The sequence below is a fragment of the Kogia breviceps genome, chromosome 12 (assembly GCF_026419965.1).
Source record: "Kogia breviceps isolate mKogBre1 chromosome 12, mKogBre1 haplotype 1, whole genome shotgun sequence".
Lineage (NCBI taxonomy): Eukaryota > Metazoa > Chordata > Mammalia > Artiodactyla > Physeteridae > Kogia > Kogia breviceps.
Genome location: NC_081321.1, coordinates 18,134,197 through 18,155,076, shown reverse-complemented (window position 1 = coordinate 18,155,076; position 20,880 = coordinate 18,134,197). Strand labels below are relative to the sequence as shown.

The following is a 20,880-nucleotide window of genomic DNA, read 5'->3' as shown; positions in this document are numbered from 1 at the left end:
ACTGAGTGTCTACTCCCAGCAAAGTGCTCTACAAGTCACTTTTCATATGGAAACAGTTTCTTCTCTAAAAAGTATTACAAGTAGATATGACATCTCACTTTAAAGGTGAGTAAATTGAAATAGAGATTAAAGTAAGTCTCCCATGTAGTAAGTAGCAGAATCAGTATTTTAATTCCCTTTATTATTTTCTACTGTGCTATTATATCTTCATAGAATATATTCAACCCTTGAATACACTTTGCTTTTTAAACGTCTGACACTAAGAATAGTATTATTCAACGGTGATTAGAGGCCCCTTTTTTGGTAGTACATTTTAAATTGAAAAATCAGTGATATGTATGAAGGAAGTGATGTGGCAGTTAGTTAATACTTTCCTGCCTCCTATTCCACTTGTCTAGGGTACGATTGGATGATTCTGTAAACACTCTTTGTTTGTTGAACAAAAATTAGGGCTTTTTCAAGTTCAGATCAAGTTGTAAATCCAAGAGAGGTTTTTTTTTTAATTAAAAATTTTAACTCTGTACTGCTTCTATGTAAAACTTTTAATGAAAAGAACAGGATTGCTTATGTTTAACTAAAAATATTTGCCACTTATTTTTTAACCTCTGATAACATTCTCAACCAGACTCAAGTACAAAAAAATACTTAATTTTTGTTCAGTTATCTAAGTGCATTGTTCTATAGGCATTAGCTCATCAAAACAAAACATCCTTATTTGATTTTTTTCTTTTACTTAGGTATTCTAAGGAATAAATAAATCTGAGATACCGAATCTAAATATTTCATGGAACTGTGGAAATAAAACTGAAATATTTTTATATTCTTACCTTTTTTACTACTTGCAAATTTTATATTAGAACTAAATGCCAAAATTGGGTGATGGGGAGGTGAGAGAGAAAAATTCTCAAATGTTTCAGAATTAACAGTGATTGTAAAATTTATTCAGTTCTTAATAAGCTTTAAACAAATATCAAACTTTTTGTTTTGTGATCTGAGGTTTACTGATAACAAATATTTCTACATTTTATAATAATCTTACTTTTAATAAAATGCAAATCATTATAATGGCAACCATCCATTTACTTTATTTTTTGATGAAAGAAATTTTAGTTATTTCTCTTCTTATACTGCCAACAGTATTTGCTATTCATAGATGTCCTGTCTTCAATAAGGTCTATCAAAGTGTAAAATGAGATGGGTATTTTTCTTTCCTTTAAAATGGAACGGTCTTTCATTATGCAGTGTTCTTAGGTGAATTCTCTTGTTTAAGAAGCCAGAATACAAGAGAGTGCTATATTAGTGTATTATTCTTACAACAAACAAGCACTGTTCTGTTGCTACCTGCTTGGCCATTGTTTCAGATTGCGTGTGCTTTGCAGTGGTATTTGGATGGTTTCCTGCTCTCTGCCAGCACAAAAAGGCATTTCTGTTACAATGGCCCCTAACCACACAATAACGGCATTAAGGATTTATGTGGAGGTTTCATTATTTTCTCCTCTTTTGTTCCTTCCAGGATGTCTTCCAAGCGACCAGCCTCTCCGTATGGGGAAGCAGATGGAGAGGTAGCCATGGTGACAAGCAGACAGAAAGTGGAGGAAGAGGAGAGTGACGGGCTCCCAGCCTTTCACCTTCCCTTGCATGTGAGTTTTCCCAACAAGCCTCACTCTGAGGGATTGCAGCCCGTTTCTCTGCTGACGCAAGAGACTTGTGGCCGTAGGACTCCCACTTCTCAGCTCAATACAATGGTAGGTTTCGAATGGTCTCCGGTGCCTACACTCATTTTGTGACCAGTCTACTCCTCTAGTAGTTCAGCTTCAGTCCTGGGCTTTGTAATTTTCATCTACTTAATAGCCATACACAAGATTCACTCCTAACATCTTAGAATTCGTAATAAGTAAATTGACTCTAGCAGGGAGTATAAATAGGCTATTTTTGTTTTGTTTTGTTTTGTTTTGATTTTGTTTTTCAAGAATTCTGCTTTTGAGGCACTCCCAACTTAATTAGGGGAAAAACATAATATAAGAATAATGTTCAAGGAACACATTTAAAATTAGCCCTCATGAAAGTTAGGTATCATCATATTTCTAGTAAAGGATTTTTCCAGATAAAGCTGCAACATAGTTTGAACATTTCCACCATGATAAATCAGTGCTTTTTCAATTTCTGCTTTGCCCAGATTGGATTCCAGTATTTCTTACAGCACTGGGAATATTACAGAAGAATATGTTTCAAAGAGACAATACTTTTGTAATGTTACTGCACTCATTTTTAACTCAGTCTCATTCACTCTGTTGCTCTGATAATTCAGTAATTCCCTGGTACCTCCTATTCTAGAATTTGCAGCTCAGGATAATTTATCTGGCCCTTCATCCTGGGGTCTGGATCACTGCAGAGGATTAAGAAGCTGTGGTTTCATGGATGAGAGGGAAGAAGGCAGCATAGCATCTTTGGCTGAACCTTAAACAGCAGACACACACACAAATAAATAAGGCCTTTAGGTTCTTCTTCGGAACTTAAATGCATAGAATCAGCATGCCAGCAAGGTAGCAGGGCACTTAGCTGCCAGTAAAGCCAACCTCACCTTTTCACCATGGCTTCTTGGGTGGATGTCACATTTTTTGTGGCCCTTCTTCTTCTACCTCAAGGATGTCAGTGCTGTTAATTTGAACCAGATCACACCAACAGAAATATTTCATGACACATCCTCATACCTTTAAGAACAGCTCTGATTCTGTTAAATCCTTTGTTTTTTTTTGTTTTGTTTTTTTGGCCTTCTCTAGGAAATTATTACACATCATAAACATGTTCGGTACTGAAATATGCCCACTTGTGTATGTCATTGCATTACTGTATGTGGAATTAAATCAGCAAGAAGAATCAGATTATCTTCTAATATCTGGGAAATAAACACTGTTCTTTGATAATTCACATTAGATTTAAATACTTCATTCAACATTTTAAGTCTCATAGGTCAGAATTTCTCTGGGTATTTTTGACTGTGTGCCAAAATTTTCTTACCAAAAATAATGTTTTCGCTAACACTTATATAGCGCTTTTACAGATGTGTTGTTTCAAGCACGTGACATATATTACTCATTTAACCTTCACAATAATTCAATGAAGTGTTATCATTAATCCCACGTTACAGATGAGGAGGAAACTGAGGCACAGTGAGGTTAAATAGTTTGGTCCAGATCACAGCTAGTAAGTGGGAGAACCAGGGTTTACCCAGGCAGTCTGGCTTTGCATTCCATGCTTATAAACATTATAAGCTCTTCACAAGAGTACACACATATTTAACTGCCTGATCATCTCTTATTTGGTAAATGAAATCCATAATTCCTCCTTTTTTCCCCTCTACTATGAGTTCATGTTAGTTACGTGCAGTGACATAACTTCTTCGCCTCCTCTCACAAAGGTTAAGCTAGGAAAAGAAAGGGGGAAAATGGTAGTATGCAGCTCAACAGGGTAGAGAGGTAGGATTCCCCGTTTGACATTGCATCAGTGCTCCTGCTTTCTCCCTCTCAATATTTTGACCATTGCCTTCTTTCAGGGAGTACCCTATGGAGAGTGCTTCTTGGTTTGGTTTTCCTGTAATACTGCTATAAACAGAAACACACATGTTTAAAGGAGTGAATATAAATAATTATTACTGGAAGAATACCAGAAAGATAAAGGGGAAATGATCTTAAATACTCAAGGATGGGTATGAGAAAAGTGTATTGAATTACATACTATAGTTGGCATGAGTGGATGCTGTGATGCAGGGTGTCAGTGAAGACGAAATCATTCCGTTTGTAATGGAGAATTCAGTTTAACTGAATGAAACCTATGAACTGCCTACTTTGTACCCAGTTTTTTGTTGTGCACTGTGGAAATAGATTTGCGTAAGGCACAGCTCCTCTCCTCAAGCAGCTTTATCTAGGAGAAAAGTTCTTAACTTTGGTCTGTGGATCTCCCGAAGATGACTGGAGAATTCTGTATGTGCGCACATGCGAGTAGGGTTTTGGTTTTCACCAGACTCTCAAGTAGATCTGTAGCCCAAAAAAGACTAAGATCTACTGTTCTTGAAGTTAATACACTTGGCATACAAAGGATTTTGTATACCAAGTGTATTAACTTCAAGAACAGTAGATCTTAGTCTTTTTTGGGCTACAGATCTTCGCTTTAGTGACATCAGCAGTGATCTTTTCTCTCACTGTATAGCTAATTGGTTTCTGAATTTGTTCCTGCCTCAAACGTTTCTTGATCCCCCCAGCTTTTCATCTCTCACAGTTGAAGAGTCTCCTATATGATCTCAAGTTTCCAGCCTCTCCTCTTTCCAGTCTTCCTTTCAACTTCCACTAGACTTATTTCCCTGAGAAAAGAGTTGGATTATTTATCCCACTTTGGAAACTAGTGTATGTCCTTGTTGCCTACAGGATTTAGTCTAAAACTATCTTAGCATGAAACTCTGTATAGACCAGCACCAAAATATGGCTTTTGTCTCCTCTTTGGCCACATCCCGCCATAGACCCAGTGCTTCAGTCATGCAAAGATTTTCATATATGTTCATAGACATACCAGGTGGCCTCAAATGACACATACTTATTCTTTCTAGCTGGACAACTCTTTTTCATATTTTACTGTCCTGGTGAATTGTGTTTCTCCCATGAGACTGAGTTCAAAATTGCTTCTTTTCAGATGCTTTCACTGACTTCCAAAGGCAGAATGGTTGCTGCATTATTCTTTTATCCATGGTACTTGTTTATATCTTTTCTCATGGTCTGTATTATATAATTTATGTGTTTACATGTCTGGCTTTCTATGCACTGTATTTCTCCTTAAAGGCACAGTCATACACACGCACACACACACACATTTGTATTTCTGATGCCTAGCATATAGTAGATACTCAATTTATGAGTACTGATTAAATGGCAGAGTTTATATGGATGATTAAGTAGGAAATACGTTTTGAACAAAGTTGTTAAGATGTTATTCATGGTGAATACGCTGATTTTCTAGAAATTTTAGAACTAAAGTAGAATCTACCACTGTGCAGAAAGTATGTTACAATAGTCATGATATATTCAGCTATTAAGCTGATTAAGATATATTTTACCCATTTATCAAAATGATTGAATACATTCATAGAATTGTTACTCAACACATTCTTTGTATTTTTTCTGGATACTAGGCCATTGTCGTATTCACATAACAAGTCTTTTTATTTTCAATAGTAAAATACATTCTTTATTTGTTTTCCTATTCAATATCTTTGAAAACAGAGAAAATGTTTCATGGTTTTTATATCACAGAGTTCAATTTATAGAAAAAAACCCAGCTTTCCAGATTTCATTTCTGGTTTATGTGTGACATTCATGCTCCAAAGAGAGGTGTTGAGAGGTCTACATTTTGTATTGCCCACGTAGTTTAGAGACAAAGTAAAACTTTTGAGTAATCCCTTTAATGCTGACTTGAAGTTATAGAGAAATGCTTTCAGTATAAAATTTAGGTTGGAAAATATTTCCTGAGATAGAAGTTCTGTACACCTCATGACTGTTGCCATATAAAGATTTTGGTTAATTAGGGTCCTATGTTCATATTCAGGGTATGCAAGTGTTAAGGTTTGGAATTGGGTCAGATAAAGATGTAGTTCTTCCTTTCTGAAGTTGTGTTTTTTGCCTTAATATTTTGGAGAAATAAGCCAAGTTGCTAACTAAGAGTAACTCCCCAGACAGCTCTAACTGGTATAAATACTGCAAGTCCTCTGTTGCTTCTATACGCACTGTCCAGAATGTACTATAGATGAACTTTCTTAAGCGGATTATACACATATAAATACTGTCAGATAATTATAATGATAACATATATAGTTATATGTATTATATAACTATTATATATATAATTATAATCTCATAATTATAAAATACTGTCAGATTTCTAATCAATATGAGATTTTGAGACACATAATTATAAATATGAAAAAGACTGATTCTGTTGGGCCTTCTCTGAAGCTCTCATAATTTTGCGAAGCAATTGATAGCAACATTTGATTCCCATATAATCTTCAAAAAGCTAAAAGGCAAGGTTGGCAAGTCTGGTTATGACGTGAGTGGAAATGCAGCCCTGGGCTTTATGTTTATGAATCTACCCTTCTTGTCCCCTCTGCCTCTTTTTTTAACATGAGTTTGGAGGCTGTCACTTCAGAGTTTCAGACACAAGCAAGAGACACTATAATTTCTGGCTCATTTTTAATGATAGTTCTGATATAGATGAATTTATTTCATGATGCAGAGGACTATCCAGAACATTTCCTCATGTCAGTCAACGTGATTATTTATGAGCACCAGAAGGAAACAGAGTAAGTCCGAAGAGAAATCAAGTAGCAGCGTGAGAGGCAGCCAGGAGACGCTGTGGTGGCCAGTGCTCGTTTTGTCTGGTTGCATGCTACCTCTGCTGGTTAGATGGTTGTTCTAGTGTCAGATGTGATGTGAAATGAAAGTCTTCACCACCTGTGGTTACTGGATAATCAATTTTCTTTTTTCTCCCCCATAAAATGTTTTCTTTTATCTCAACCTAACTCTCTTTTAAGTTCCTCTTGAGTTGACTGAACAGTTTTGTATAATGGCAGAGTGGCTGCTTCCCAAGATTGATTTTTAAAGCATACAGTTATTTATTTTAAAAATACAATATTAAAAAATAACTTGGGTTGTTCTCTCTACAGACAGCTGAATTTCAAATGAAATAAATACTATGTTTTCATATAATTTTTTAGCATTTAAAGATCCAGTGGATTTGGAAATGTGATGCTATAATATATTCTATTATCTCAATTAATTGCTTATATTGATAAGATTTTCCTGGAATTGTTAAAGAACTCTGGGTATATGATGTATTGATTGGGTTTAATAAGTTGATGTATCTTAATGTTAATGTGTTTAAAGACTGCAGGGTCAGTAGTTATCATAAAGCAACATTCAATGTGAGTCAGTTTCTTTGTGAAGTCCAGCAGAAGGAGAAAAAGGTGTCTTTTTAAGTTGATCTTCTATAGAAGCTGGACATATAACTGAGAACCAAGTATAAACTTAGAGCAAGGTTCCAGTGTCTGAAATGCAACCTTAAACACTTAAACCCTGAAAGAATTCATTCAGTGCACATGACAGAGAGAGGCTTTTACCTGCTCAAGCTCACTGTCAACTCCTTGGATTCTTTATTTACCCAATATAACTTTAATTGCTATATGATAGCTCTGTCTTGAAATAACCTTTATATAAATTTTGCTTACAACCTGACAGTTGTTAGTAATGCATTTTCGATGTTTGACTAGGATAATTTTATGTGTGAAGTACCGTTCAGAAAACTTAAGAAGGAAAAGAGAAAGCTGCGTGTGTTATTTAAAAATAAGTCACAGAATAGGACCTTAATTATGGTATGGTAAAGATTCCTATTTTTAGATGGTGGTTTTTATAAGCTTTTAAATTTCTGGTTACCTTTGTACATCAAACTTAGCCTAAGTTATTGTGATGGTATAATGCATACTGTTGTTAACACGAGTACGGTTATTGTGCCAGTTCTAATAATGAGAATTTCATTGTTTAGAAAGAGCATTCTCCTACACTCTAGACAAAAATGTAATTACTTTTGAATGATGTGGAATGTGCTTTAGTTTAATAGCATGGAGAATAGATTGAGAAAGATTCAGATAAAGTAAGCTTGGAAACCGTATGTGCAGTGTGGCAGTATAAAATTATGAGAGTAGGCAGTATAATTCTACACACACACACATACCCAATTTCACACACTTGATCTATAAACTATTGTTTTTGTAAGAGATAGGCTTGCTTATCTGAACAAGGCCAATTCAATTGAAACAAGGTGAAAATGGTGACAAGTTTGAATTTGTTTTTTATGCTAAATTGATGTTTATCATACAATGAAATTACATTGTTACAAACATTATTCTGTAAATGTTGTCAGAAAATACCACACCTGTTTATCTAGAAAAAGTCCTAGGCTTGCATTTGAATGTAAGTGGTTCAATCTTTACACTTGCATTGTTTCTGAAAATTACCCCCAGGGCTAGAAGGAATGAGGACATGTGAAGAACAATCATTTGGGGTCCATCAAAGCCACTGGATTAAGTTGTGCAATAGATCTGGTTTTGTCCTGTTGCCATAAAACCTTGATTCATATGATGTCCACAGTATTTGAAGTACTATGTTGAGTTTGAAGCTAACTAGGCCTTGAGAAATTAATGAACGTACTCTCACATGCAAAAAAAAAAAAAAAAAAAAAAAAACCACCATGTGGGAATTGCGAGATAGTTCAGGACACTTAATGAGGGTCTAGTGTTAGCTTCCTCACAGAGTGCTATGCAGTGACAGGGGAATGAGTAAGAACTTCTAATGCTGTGGTAATGGGGCAAAATGTGTTTGCTTAAGAAGATTTGGTCTAATGGAATTTAATGGCTTTCATTTAATTGGGGTCTTGTGGAAAGATTCAACTCAAATATATACAATGAATACCTATCAGCAGAGATGCAGAAATGAGTAAGAACTAGTCTGTTCCCTCACGTAGTTTTTTTATATAGCATGGAGGAAAGATAAGCACAAAAATCACGAGATTGTAATATAAAATATTAGAACCCTGATACAGGCTAACAAGTGCTAAGGAGATTCACAGTTGAAAGGTATCTCATCTGTGGGGATCAGAAATATATATTAATATGAAATTGTTCCCATAAGAAAATTACTAGATTCCAAGATATCAAGAAATACATACACATTGGATCATTACTGTTGATGCAGAGTCTTTACTTTATACTTGTAGGTTGTTTTGCTTTTGTCATAAGTATCTTGTTCCCAGAAGAAATAATTAAGTAAGAAAAACATAAGAAAACATACTAAAGACAAAGTGTCCTGTAAAGGTCTTAATGTAAAATGTAGGGAAGTTAGTAAAATATGTGCCTCATATTAATAGGAATAAAAACAGCTACTTTAGTTATTCGTGTTCTTTAATCTGGGTTACCACCTTGAATGAAGTGTAAAGAATGGTGGAATACTTGGCCAGGATACTGGAAATAGCAAGGATGCTAGGAAGCAGTGCTGGAGGCATACTTGAATAGTGTTCCTGAATTTGTGGAAGGGATAGGTGTTCAGCTTGATCTCATTTGTTATTCTCATACCTGCATGATATGACCATTTGTATTTGGAAGTGAAAAATAATCAAAAGTTTGGGAACCAACCTTCATTCTGTATCTTAGATGTTTGTTTTCAGTTCTACCTCATTTTCTTCCTTTGATTCTTTTCATTTGCTCCTCTTCTTCCTCTCTCTTTCAGTTTGCCTCTATCAGAAAACATTCTTAATGGATCCTCTTGTGGATCTCAATGGAGCCATTATCAGGAAGGGAGAGGGGGTAGGAGAAGCAACACCATTATGCTCTGATACATACTTCCTTCTAATTTACATATACTGCCTTTTGGGTGGTTGCCAAACCTTCCTGCAGTCAGGCTAGGTTTCTCTTACTGTATGTGATTTAAAAAGATCAATTGGTCTATGATAAAGTTTTCACTGCTTTTTTAGTAAAGAGAGATGGTATAGTTAGTTTTTTACAAAACTATATGATATATTTCTTTAGTTTATTCAGAGATTATATTCTTTAACTTTTCTTTCATGATCCAGTGTTGATAAAGTAGTGATAATTTTAGTTTTAATATCTTTACTTGGCAAACAAACAAACAAAATATACTTAGAACCTTGTATTGGTTTGCAAATTATTTTTTGAAATTGTGCTTATCTGTGAATCCAAATGTCTGGGACACAGTGCTTTAGTGGATGCCTGTGCTCTTTGTATGCCTATAATTAGCTTTCATATTAAATTATTTGACAGCGTCTGTCACTATTTTCATTCAGTTCTTGACTCTTTCCTTAACTCAATTAATTGATTTTGTCTTTCTATTTATTTCCAAAATGTGAGATTTTAGAGAGATTGGTAAAAATGAGAAATAGGGAATGGAGATCATTTTACATAACTAGAAAGTAATTTTGATGTTAGTGGCACTATATTAACTTAATATGAGTGATAATAGCAATGAGTTTGTCATTTCTTATTTTGTACTTGCAACGGACACTTAACTAAGAGAATCCAAAATAAATAAAAATTTTGCAGTGCTGGTGCCTGAATGCTAGGAATTGGAATGAAATCTCCCAGACTCGATAACTAAATTGCTAATGGGACCTCGAAATATTTCAAATAATACTTACACCATGTTTCCTCTTGGCTGTATTAGTTAGATACAACTATCCACTGGACCTAAAAAGGAAAAGTAATCTTTGTATAGCAGTCTCTTTAAAAAGCACAACCATTAGCACTTAATTTGGATGTTAAGAAAGTAAAGTCATAAAAGTAATGTAAGGTAGCATTGGACTTTCATTGCAATTTCTTTTTCTCACATATTTTGGCGATTAGACTTACATAGCTTCTCTTTTAAAAGTTTCAACAGGACTTCCCTGGTGGTCCAGTGGGTAAGATTACGCTCCCAATGCACAGTACACAGGTTCGATCCCTGGTCGGGGAACTAGATCCCACATGCATGCGGCAACTAAGAAGTCCACATGCCGTGACTAACGATGCCTCAACCAACATCCCGTGTGCTGCAAATAAGCCCTGGTGCAGCCAAAATAAGTAAATAAAATAAATAAAATAATAAAACTTTCAACAAATACCTTGATTTGGCGGTGATAAGCTAAAAAATAGAAAGGAATTCTATAGCATAGAGAATCTAATAGGAAGATGGGGGGGAGCATGTACAAGAGAAATGATTCTTTAAGAAATGACAATCTAACTGAGGGGATGGAAAAAGATATTCCATGCAAATGAAAATCAAAAGAAAGCTGGAGTAGCAATTCTCATATCAGACAAAATAGACTTTAAAATAAAGACTATTACAAGAGACAAAGAGGGACACTACATAATGATCAAGGAATCAATCCAAGAAGATATAACAATTGTAAATATTTATGCACCCAACATAGGAGCACCTCAATACATAAGGCAAATGCTCACAGCCATACAAGGGGGAATTAACAGTAACACAGTCATAGTAGGGGACTTTAACACCCCACTTTCACCAATGAACAGATCATCCGAAATGAAATTAAATAAGGAAACACAAGCTTTAAATGATACATTAAACAAGATGGACTTAATTGATATTTATAGGACATTCCACCCAAAAACGACAGAGTACACTTTCTTCTCAAGCGCTCATGGAACATTCTCCAGGATAGATCATATCTTGGGTCACAAATCAAGCCTTGGTAAACTTAAGAAAATTGAAATCATATCAAGTATCCTTTCCAACCACAACGCTATGAGACTAGATACCAATTACAGGAGAAAATCTATAAAAAATACAAACACATGGAGGCTAAACAATACACTACTAAATAACCAAGAGATCACTGCAGAAATCAAAGAGGAAATAAAAAAATACCTAGAAACAAATGACAATGAAAACATGACGACCCAAAACCTATGGGATGCAGCAAAAGCACTTCTAAGAGGGAAGTTTATAGCAATACAATCCTACCTCAAGAAACAAGAAACATCTCAAATAAACAACCTAACCTTACACCTAAAGCAATGAGAGAAAGAAGAACAAAAAAACCCCAAAGTTAGCAGAAGGAAAGAAATCCTAAAGATCAGATCAGAAATAAATGAAAAAGAAATGAAGGAAACGAAAGCAAAGATCAATAAAACTAAAAGCTGGTTCTCTGAGAAGATAAACAAAATTGATAAACCATTAGCCAGACTTATCAAGAAAAAAAGGGAGAAGGCTGAAATCAATAGAATTAGAAATGAAAAAGTAGAAGTAACAACTGACACTGCAGAAATACAAAGGATCATGAGAAATTACTACAAGCAACTCTATGCCAATAAAATGGACAACCTGGAAGAAATGGACAGATTCTTAGAGAAGCACAGCCTTCCGAGACTGAACCAGGAAGAAATAGAAAATATGAACAGACCAACTACAAGCACTGAAATCGAGACTGTGATTAAAAATCTTCCAACAAAAGCTCAGGACCAGATGGCTTCACAGGTGAATTCTATCAAACATTTAGAGAAGAGCTAACACCTATCCTACTCAAACTCTTCCAAACTGTAGCAGAGGGAGGAACACTCCCAAACTCATTCTACAAGGCCACCATCACCCTGATACCAAAACCAGACAAAGATGTCACAAAGAAAACTACAGGCCAATATCACTGATGAACATAGATGCAAAAATCCTCAACAAAATGCTAGCAAACAGAATCAAACAGCGCATTAAAAGGATCATACACCATGATCAAGTGGGGTTTATCCCAGGAATGCAAGGATTCTTCAGTATATGCAAATCAATCAATGTGATGAACCATATTAACAAGTTGAAGGAGGAAAACCATATGATCATCTCAGTAGATGCAGAAAAAGCTTTCGACAAAATTCAACACCCAATTTTGATAAAAACCCTCCAGAAAGTAAGCATAGAGGGAATTTACCTCAAAATAATAAAGGCCATGGGCTTCCCTGGTGGCGCAGTGGTTAAGCCCGCCTGCTGATGCAGGGGACACGGGTTCGTGCCCCAGTCCGGGAAGATCCCACATGCCGTGGAGCGGCTAGGCCCGCGAGCCGTAGCCGCTGAGCCTGCGCATTCGGGGCCTGTGCTCCACAACGGGAGAGGCCACAACATTGAGAGGCCCTCATACCGCAAAAAGTATATAAATAAATAAATAATAGTAAAGGCCATATTTGACCAACCCACAGCCAACATTGTTCTCAATGGTGAAAAACTGAAACCATTTCCAGTAAGATCAGGAACAAGACAAGGTTGTCCAATCTCACCACTATTATTCAACATAGTTTTGGAAGTTTTAGCCACAGCAATCAGAGAAGAAAAAGAAAGAAGAGGAATCCAAATGGAAAAGAGGAAGTAAAGCTGTCACTGTTTGCAGATGACATGATACTATACATAGAGAATTCTAAAGATGCCACCAGAAAACTACTAGAGGTAATCAACAAATTTGGTAAAGTAGCAGGGTACAAAATTAATGTACAGAAATCTTTGCATTCCTATACACTAATGATGAAAAATCTGAAAGAGAAATTAAGGAAACACTCCCATTTATCATTGCAACAAAAAGAATGAAATACCTAAGAATAAACCTACCTAAGGAGACAAAAGACCTGTATGCAGAAAACTATAAGACACTGTTGAAAGAAATTAAATATAATACAAACATATGGAGAGATATACCATGTTCTTGGATTGGAAGAAGCAACATTGTGAAAATGACTATGCTACCAAAAGGAATCTATAGATTCAGTGCAATCCCTATCAAACTACCAGTGGCATTTTTCACAGAACTAGAACAAAAAATTACACAGTTTATATGGAAACACAACCCAAATAGCCAAAGCAATCTTGAGAAACAAAAATGGAGCTGGATGAATCAGGTTCCCAGACTTCATACTATACTACAAAGCTACAGTAATCAAGACAGTATGGTACTGGCACAAAAACAAAAATATAGATCAATGGAACAGGATAGAAAGCCCAGAGATAAACCCACTCACATATGGTCACCTTATCTTTGATAAAGGAGGCAAGAATATACAGTGGAGAAAAGACAGCCTCTTCAATAAGTGGTGCTGGGAAAATTGGAGTGCTACATGTAAAAGAATGAAATTAGAACACTGCCTAACACCATACACAAAAATAAACTCAAAATGGATTAAAGACCTAATTGTAAGGCCAGACACTATCAAACTCTTAGAGGAAAACATAGGCAGAACACTGTATGACATAAATCACAGCAAGTTCCTTTTTGACCCACCTCCTAGAGAAATGGAAATAAAAACAAAAGTAAACAAATGGGACCTAATGAAACTTAAAAGCTTTTGCACAGCAAAGGAGACCATAAACAAGATGAAAAGACACCCCACAGAATGGGAGAAAATATTTGCAAATGGTGCAGCTGACAAAGGATTAACCTCCAAAATTTACGAGCAGCTCATGCAACTCAATATCCCAAAAAACAAACAATCCAATCCAAAAATGGGCAGAAGACCTAAATAGACATTTCTCTAAAGAAGATATACAGATTGCCAGCAAACACATGAAAGAATGCTCAGCATCACTAATCATTAGAGAAATGCTAATCAAAATCACAATGAGGTATCACCTCACACCAGTAAGAATGTCCATCATCAAAAAATCTACACACAAAAAATGCTGGAGAGGGCGTGGAGAAAAGGGAATGCTCTGGCACTGTTAGTGGGAATGTCAATTGATACAGCCACTATGGAGAACAGTATGTAGTTTCCTTAGAAAACTAAAACTAGAACTACCATACAACCCAGCACTCCCATTACTGGGCATATACCCTGAGAAAACCATAGTTCAAAAAGAGTCATGTACCACAATGTTCATTGCAGTTCTATTTACAATAGCCAGGACATGGAAGCATCCTAAGTGTCCGTAGACAGATGAATGGATAAAGAAGATGTGGCACATATATACAATGGAATATTACTCAGCCGTAAAAAGAAATGAAATTGAGTAGTTGCAATGAGGTGGATGGACCTAGAGTCTGTCATACAGAGTGAAGTAAGTCAGAAAGAGAAAAACAAATACCGTATGCTAACACATATATATGGAATCTAAAAAAAAAAAAAAAAAAAAAGGTTCTGAAGAACCTAGGGGCAGGAAAGGAATAAAAACTCAGATGTAGAGAATGGACTTGAGGACACAGGAAAGGGGAAGGGTAAGCTGGGATGAAGTGAGAGAGTGACATGGACATATATACACTACCAAATGTAAAATAGATAGCTAGTGGGAAGCAGCCGCATAGCACAGGGAGATCAGCTCGGGGCTTTGTGGCCACTTAGAGGGGTGGAATGAGGAGGGTAGGAGGGAGATGCCAGAGGGAGGAGATATGGGGATACATGTATATCTATAACTGATTCACTCTGTTATACAGCAGAAACTAACATACTCCAATAAAATGTTTAAAAAATTTTTTTAAAAAAAGGAAATGACAATATGAATTCAAAATGTTTAGAACTCTAATTCTCCATTAGGTATATTTAAAAGCTTTAAGTGTATTTAAATTCTTCACTTCCTCCATAAGGTCTGAGATGCCCATAATTTATGCTGGCATTAAAACTGAATTCATGATGGTATTTCAGTATGCTACCAGTTTTGACCATTGTGTGCCATTTTCCCATCTCTTGTTCTAGAAAGTAAATTTTATGTTTTTCTCTATTCTACTAGATAGGGGGAGAAAGTTCTTTGTTATTTGAAATAAGAAATAAATGTGAAGCTAACTTAGGTTTACAATTGTAATCAGTCTCTTTGGTTACATATCTTCTTTGTACAATGGCAAAATGCTTTCAAAAATTTTTATAGACCATTTTTAGGAATGAAACATGTGAGCAGATGAGGTGTGAATGTAAGGAGAGCAGCCTTGGCCGGCTGTGTGACACTGACATCACATGATAAAGTAAATGAACACAAGTGACTGGATTTTGTGTCTTATTTAGTCAAGGCTGCTTCTGTGGCAGCAGAGCAAACAATGTTATCATTATATAGAGAAGCAGTGTTTACTTCAGTGTCTCTTCTTAGCTTTTAAAAATCCAGCCTGACTCCAGATAAAACAGTTAATCTTGTTGGTTGATGTCCCTAAGCGAGAAAGTAATATTCTAAGGGTAGATAAAAATTTTTTAATGGAGGTAGGATATGAAAACGAATATAATCGCAAAGCTACCATTAAGTAGCTTTGTATTACAAATTATGTACGAATATAGAGTATGTATTATGTGCAGATATAGAATATGTACCATGTAAAAAGCCAAAACCTATTTTAATGAGTAACAGAACGCAAGTTACAATAGCTTAACCGCATTACACTTAATAATGTACTAAGCTCAGTAACCACCGCTTCTGCAACTCTGGACCCTTCCCTCTGTGTAAATACACATCTTGGAAAAGGGGGGATAGCTGGGCTCTCACCAGGATCCATCTTTAGTCCTTGTGGCGGTGTCTGGCCCGCTTGGCACACTCGGAGGCACAGGAGTTGGAGAGCGCGCTTCTCGTGTAGCTGAGACTCTGATTCCCCCAGGGTCATCAGTAGAACATAAGAAGCAACTTTGAAAGTCTTGTCTGAAGGTATTTTATAGCCTGTCTATAGTCTGAGCTTTGCGACCCAGATATGGAAGATTTCAAACAGTCAGTGCTCTTTAGTATATGGCATTTCATCATTAATAGTAATAGGAATGTATAATATTTCAACGTTTTCTATGTACCACCCTACGTTTATTATCTTAGCCAATTCCATCAACCCAGCAAGTTCAGCATCTGTGACTATCTCCATTTCTCAGGCAGATAGCTGTCTTAGGTAAAAGGATTTTGTGCTTAATATATAAGTGGTAGAGTTTGGATTCATGACTTCAGAACTCAGTATCTGTGCTCACTGCCTCTCCACTCATACAGACATTAAAATCATTTTTGTAGTTTATCAGAATAAATAATTTTAGAAACCTTTAGAGATACTTGTGGGAAATGTGGGTGGAACAGTTGTTGCTTGATTATTCTACCTTAACTCAGAGATAACTTTTAAAATTTTCTTTTAGCTGCCTTCAAGTTGACCAGCATATTTAACTATTTCAGAATGTGTACTCGAAGTTCTACATAGGCTGTTGGGCAATATGTGAAACTTCAGAAGATTATTTGCTAAACCTTTCACATAAAGATTAGTATTAATTTGTGCTCTGGCTGCAAAGCTCTGCTGTTGGCATAAAATAATGGTTTAGAAGGCATCCAGTGACAAAATTACTGGGTAAATGCCAAGTTCTGGTTGATCTCTGTATGGCATTTGGCAAGTTATGGAAATTCTCTATACCTTATTTTGTCATCTGTAAAATGGGGATGATTATAATAGCATCTCATTTAGAGGGTGCTTGTAATATTTAAAGAACTCAATTCACATAAAGCACTCTGGTACTTGGAATGTAGCAGGAACTTAGTAAATGTTAGTTATTAGCTAAAGTGCCTAAAGAAATGTTTAAGTTCTTTGATCTAGGAGAAAAATGGTACGTTGTATTAAATGTCAGATGCTTTCAGTTCCTATCAATTTAAGAAGCTTACAGGAAAACCCAAAGTTAAGGAAAACCACTTTGGAAATGAGAAATCCAATAGAAATCTCAAGCTCTTGTGATTAAAAAGTTCTTTTCTTCTTCTTTTTTTGGTATATTTGTCTATTTGAAAAGGAGACCACTCATTCAATCTGAGACACTGTCCCTCAGTCGAATGTTTATAACAGATTCAATTATCCCAAATATTGTTGATTGGCAGTTAAATTTTTGCTTAATGTTGTTACGGCTGTTCATCAACTGCAACCACCACTACAATATAAATCTACGTAAGCCAAGTCAGAACTGTGTTTTGATAAGATAATGAGATACAGAATGCAGTGGTAAAGAGCCTCCACTCTCCCTTAAACAGCTTGGGTTCCAATGATAATTCCACACTTTATGATGTGTGTGATCTTGTCTTATTTTGTGGCATCTCCCTGTGTCTTTGTTTGCTCATCTGAAATTGGGGATAATAGTAGAACTTCCCAATATATAGAGGGGTCATAATGATTAAATAATAGAAGTCTCATAAGTGGCCTTGAAACGTGCCTGGCACGCTCTAGTTCTTGAATAGTTTGTACGCTATTGACTAATTACTGTTAATTACCAGAACAAAGCACTGTGTCTTCTTTTGGTCTCCTGATAGTCATGCTTTCTTTTAGTAACCTGGAGGAATATTACCCACATTTCTCTCCCCGTTATAAGTGGTTCCGTAGTCTTACCATGTAGCCCTGTCAGTATCTTTGGATTTAATTCATCTTGAACTTGAGATCTAAACTCATTTAAAGGAGAAGTGGTCCCCGTGGGTAAAAGGTCTGTCTTGTTGAGTACTGTATCCTTAGAGCCTTGCACAGTGGCTGACCCACAGCCAGTATCTCAAAATAGTTGAATGGATGAATTAGTCTCCAAAACCTTTGTTCAGAGAAGACATCTGAGTGCAACTTTCCTTATCTACATGTTGAAATAATGATACTTAATTCAAAGAGAGGTGATATAATGATTATATGAAATAATTACCTGGCACAGTGCTTGCCATATCGTGAGTATTCAGTTGATGTGAACTCCCTTTTAGTCACCCTTCTAATTTTCTCAGCCCAGTTGCTCTTCAAATCAATGATAGAAGTCAAAGCATTCTTCTGCAGCTTCATATATTATACCTCTCTCCAAATAGTTTACCAGAGGGAAGCAACATCAAGACAAAACAAAACAGCAAAAATACTTTGGAACAAAATATATTTTAAAATTGCTTCACTTTTCTTGCATGGGCATTCTAAAGGCTACGTAATGATTTTATTTTAGGAGATAGTTAATGAGGTACATGTTATCACTATGGTTTTATTATCATTCACTTTTTGTTGTGATTTTTAAGTTGCAGTACATTTTAAAATTTCTATTTGATTTCAGGAATTTTAGAGGTACTGTGGGGAATTTAGTTTTTTTGTTGATTGGTATTGTATTTATTGCTTTTTTAGTCCTTTCATCTCTCATTTTTGTTTACCCATAAGGGTAGCTTGAGATGATATAAAAAGGATATGATATGAATAAGAGACACAATACAAATGAATTTTTGTAATATGACAGCTCGACCTATAAGAATTCTGACATGTTGCATCCGTTAAAAAACAAAATTCAACTGAGTAAATTCTAAAGATCTCATTGCCTTTACTCAGTGATTAATGAATCGGACAGCATCCCATCTAGCAGCTAGAAGGGCACTCTGAAGACCTGTACAGAATGAAAGACTTTCACAAGCAGAAAGCATAGGACAAGGAAGTTATACTAGCAAAAAAGCAGATTGGTTGTGACAAGGTCACTTGCTTTGGGGACAGCAGGGGTCTAAGAGGCAGGTTACCTCACAGTGATTCCTGATTGGCTGGTTTAGGATTCCATTTCTGGGAGAGCCCCAAACTGTAATTAAGTTAACTCTCAGTTTGGTGACAGGAGGCTTAGCATAAGTGACTCCATTTTGGGCCTATTGTCTTTCTTTTAACACATCTAAAACTGATACACCTAACCAAAATGTGTGTATCTTTAGCCGTTAATTCTTGATGGTTGTACATATATTTCTGCCCTTGTTTTATTGGATAAAACTTTGACTTGTCACCTTCCTAATGTGTTTCGTGTGATCTTTTAATTTCCTATCATATAAATTCTTCTTCCTGATTTTTTTTTTTTTTTTGGTGGTACACGGGCCTCTCACTGCCGTGGCCTCTCCCATCGCAGAGCACAGGCTCTGGACGCGCAGGCGCGGCGGCCATGGCTCACGGGCCCAGCCGCTCGGCGCGCGGCACGTGGGATCTTCCCGGACCGGGGCACGAACCCGTGTCCCCTGCATCGGCAGATGGACTCTCAACCACTGCGCCACCAGGGAAGCCCTCTTCCTGCTCTCTTATGTCCCCTTCAGTGAGTCTATAATTATTTGTTTTACATAGATAGAAACATGTTTTTCCCCCTTTTTTACGTATGGTGTTTTTGCTTCACGCAGAGAGAACTACACAGATGACATTTTTTTAAAACTCCATATTTTATTCAGTTTTACATTCTTATGTTTATAACCCTGAATATCTCCAAAATGTCCTTACCTAAAACACATTATAGTGTTATTACTCGATTTATACCAGTAAAGATACATCAACTTTCTCAGGGATAATCTTTAAGCAGAACTTAGTAAGACAAGCTTTGAAAACTATCATTCCTAGGAAAGTAAATCTTGAATCACAAAACATCAGTTTAATCGCTCCCCTTGACAACTTAACACGACAGATTGAAATATAAAAGCTGATGCAAGTGGGATCAATGGATTATCTAAGTCCCTGAACATCTTCCCTTAAACTGGGGACTTAACAGAGTGGTTGTGAGAGGGGTGTGTGTTGTGTGTCCCTTGTCACTTTCAGAGCGTTAAGTTTTCAGAGATTAGTGCTGATTAGATGTGGTCTACCTGGACATGAAGCAAGGAGAAAAAAGTTGGGAGGGAATGAAAGAGAAAAGAGGGGGCTACAGGAAGAGAGGGGTAGAGAGATTTACATGTCAGAACTCAGGGGGCTTTGTCATGGCAATTGTATAAAGTGATATACAGTGCAAATCGACTTGAGCATGTCCCTGGATAGCAGGCGGTTTACAGCCTCCACGAGCTGAGATTACTGCTTTATCTTGTCATACTAAATTAACATGGCAGCACACTGTTAAACAGTGGTGACCTCTTCATCTGGGGAAATTGCTGCCTAGAAGAGAGATGGTATTTAAGTCCCTCTCTCTCTCTCTCTCTCTCTCTCTCTCTCTCTCGCTCTCTCCCTCTCTCCCTCTCTCCCTCTCTCCCTCTCCCCCTCCCTCTCCCTTTCCCTCTCTCTCTCTCCCCCCTTATACACTTAAAGCAATTTGGGGTTAGACAAGAGCCATTTAAAATTGTTATAGAAAAAAATTTTATATTGTTTACAATAGATAAGATACAATTAGATCCAATGGCCACTTTGAGTAGAATAATAGATTTTATTTATCTAAAAATGATATTTCATCTTTATACATTGGAATTAAGAATATATTTGTTGTCTTTTCATTTTAATCCCTTGTTATTCTACAAATAGCCTATTTATGTAAGAGTTAATTTTTATAATTTCCATAAGAATTGATTGGTGGTAAAGAGATAGGGGGAAATAAGACTCAGACACTGGTTCTTCCACTAGTCAAGTAGAGGGATAGCTCAAGAGAACTAGCAAGCA

The 20,880-nt window shown here is 36.3% G+C and overlaps 1 protein-coding gene across 24 annotated transcripts in view; it reads left to right on the top strand.

The window, feature by feature from the left end:
* Window positions 1–20,880, top strand: part of SOX5 (SRY-box transcription factor 5) — a 1,010,478-nt gene that overhangs the window by 652,101 nt on the left and 337,497 nt on the right. For 10 of the 24 annotated variants that reach the window (XM_067008877.1, XM_067008889.1, XM_067008873.1 and 7 more), the window contains one exon: window positions 1,514–1,745. In XM_067008877.1, coding sequence (XP_066864978.1) covers window positions 1,515–1,745 — 231 coding nt within the window. In that variant the 5' untranslated portion in view covers window position 1,514. Of the gene's footprint in view, window positions 1–1,187; window positions 1,252–1,513; window positions 1,746–20,880 lie in introns of those variants that run through there. The other 14 variants (XM_067008891.1, XM_059082188.2, XM_067008883.1 and 11 more) reach the window with 5 other exon arrangements.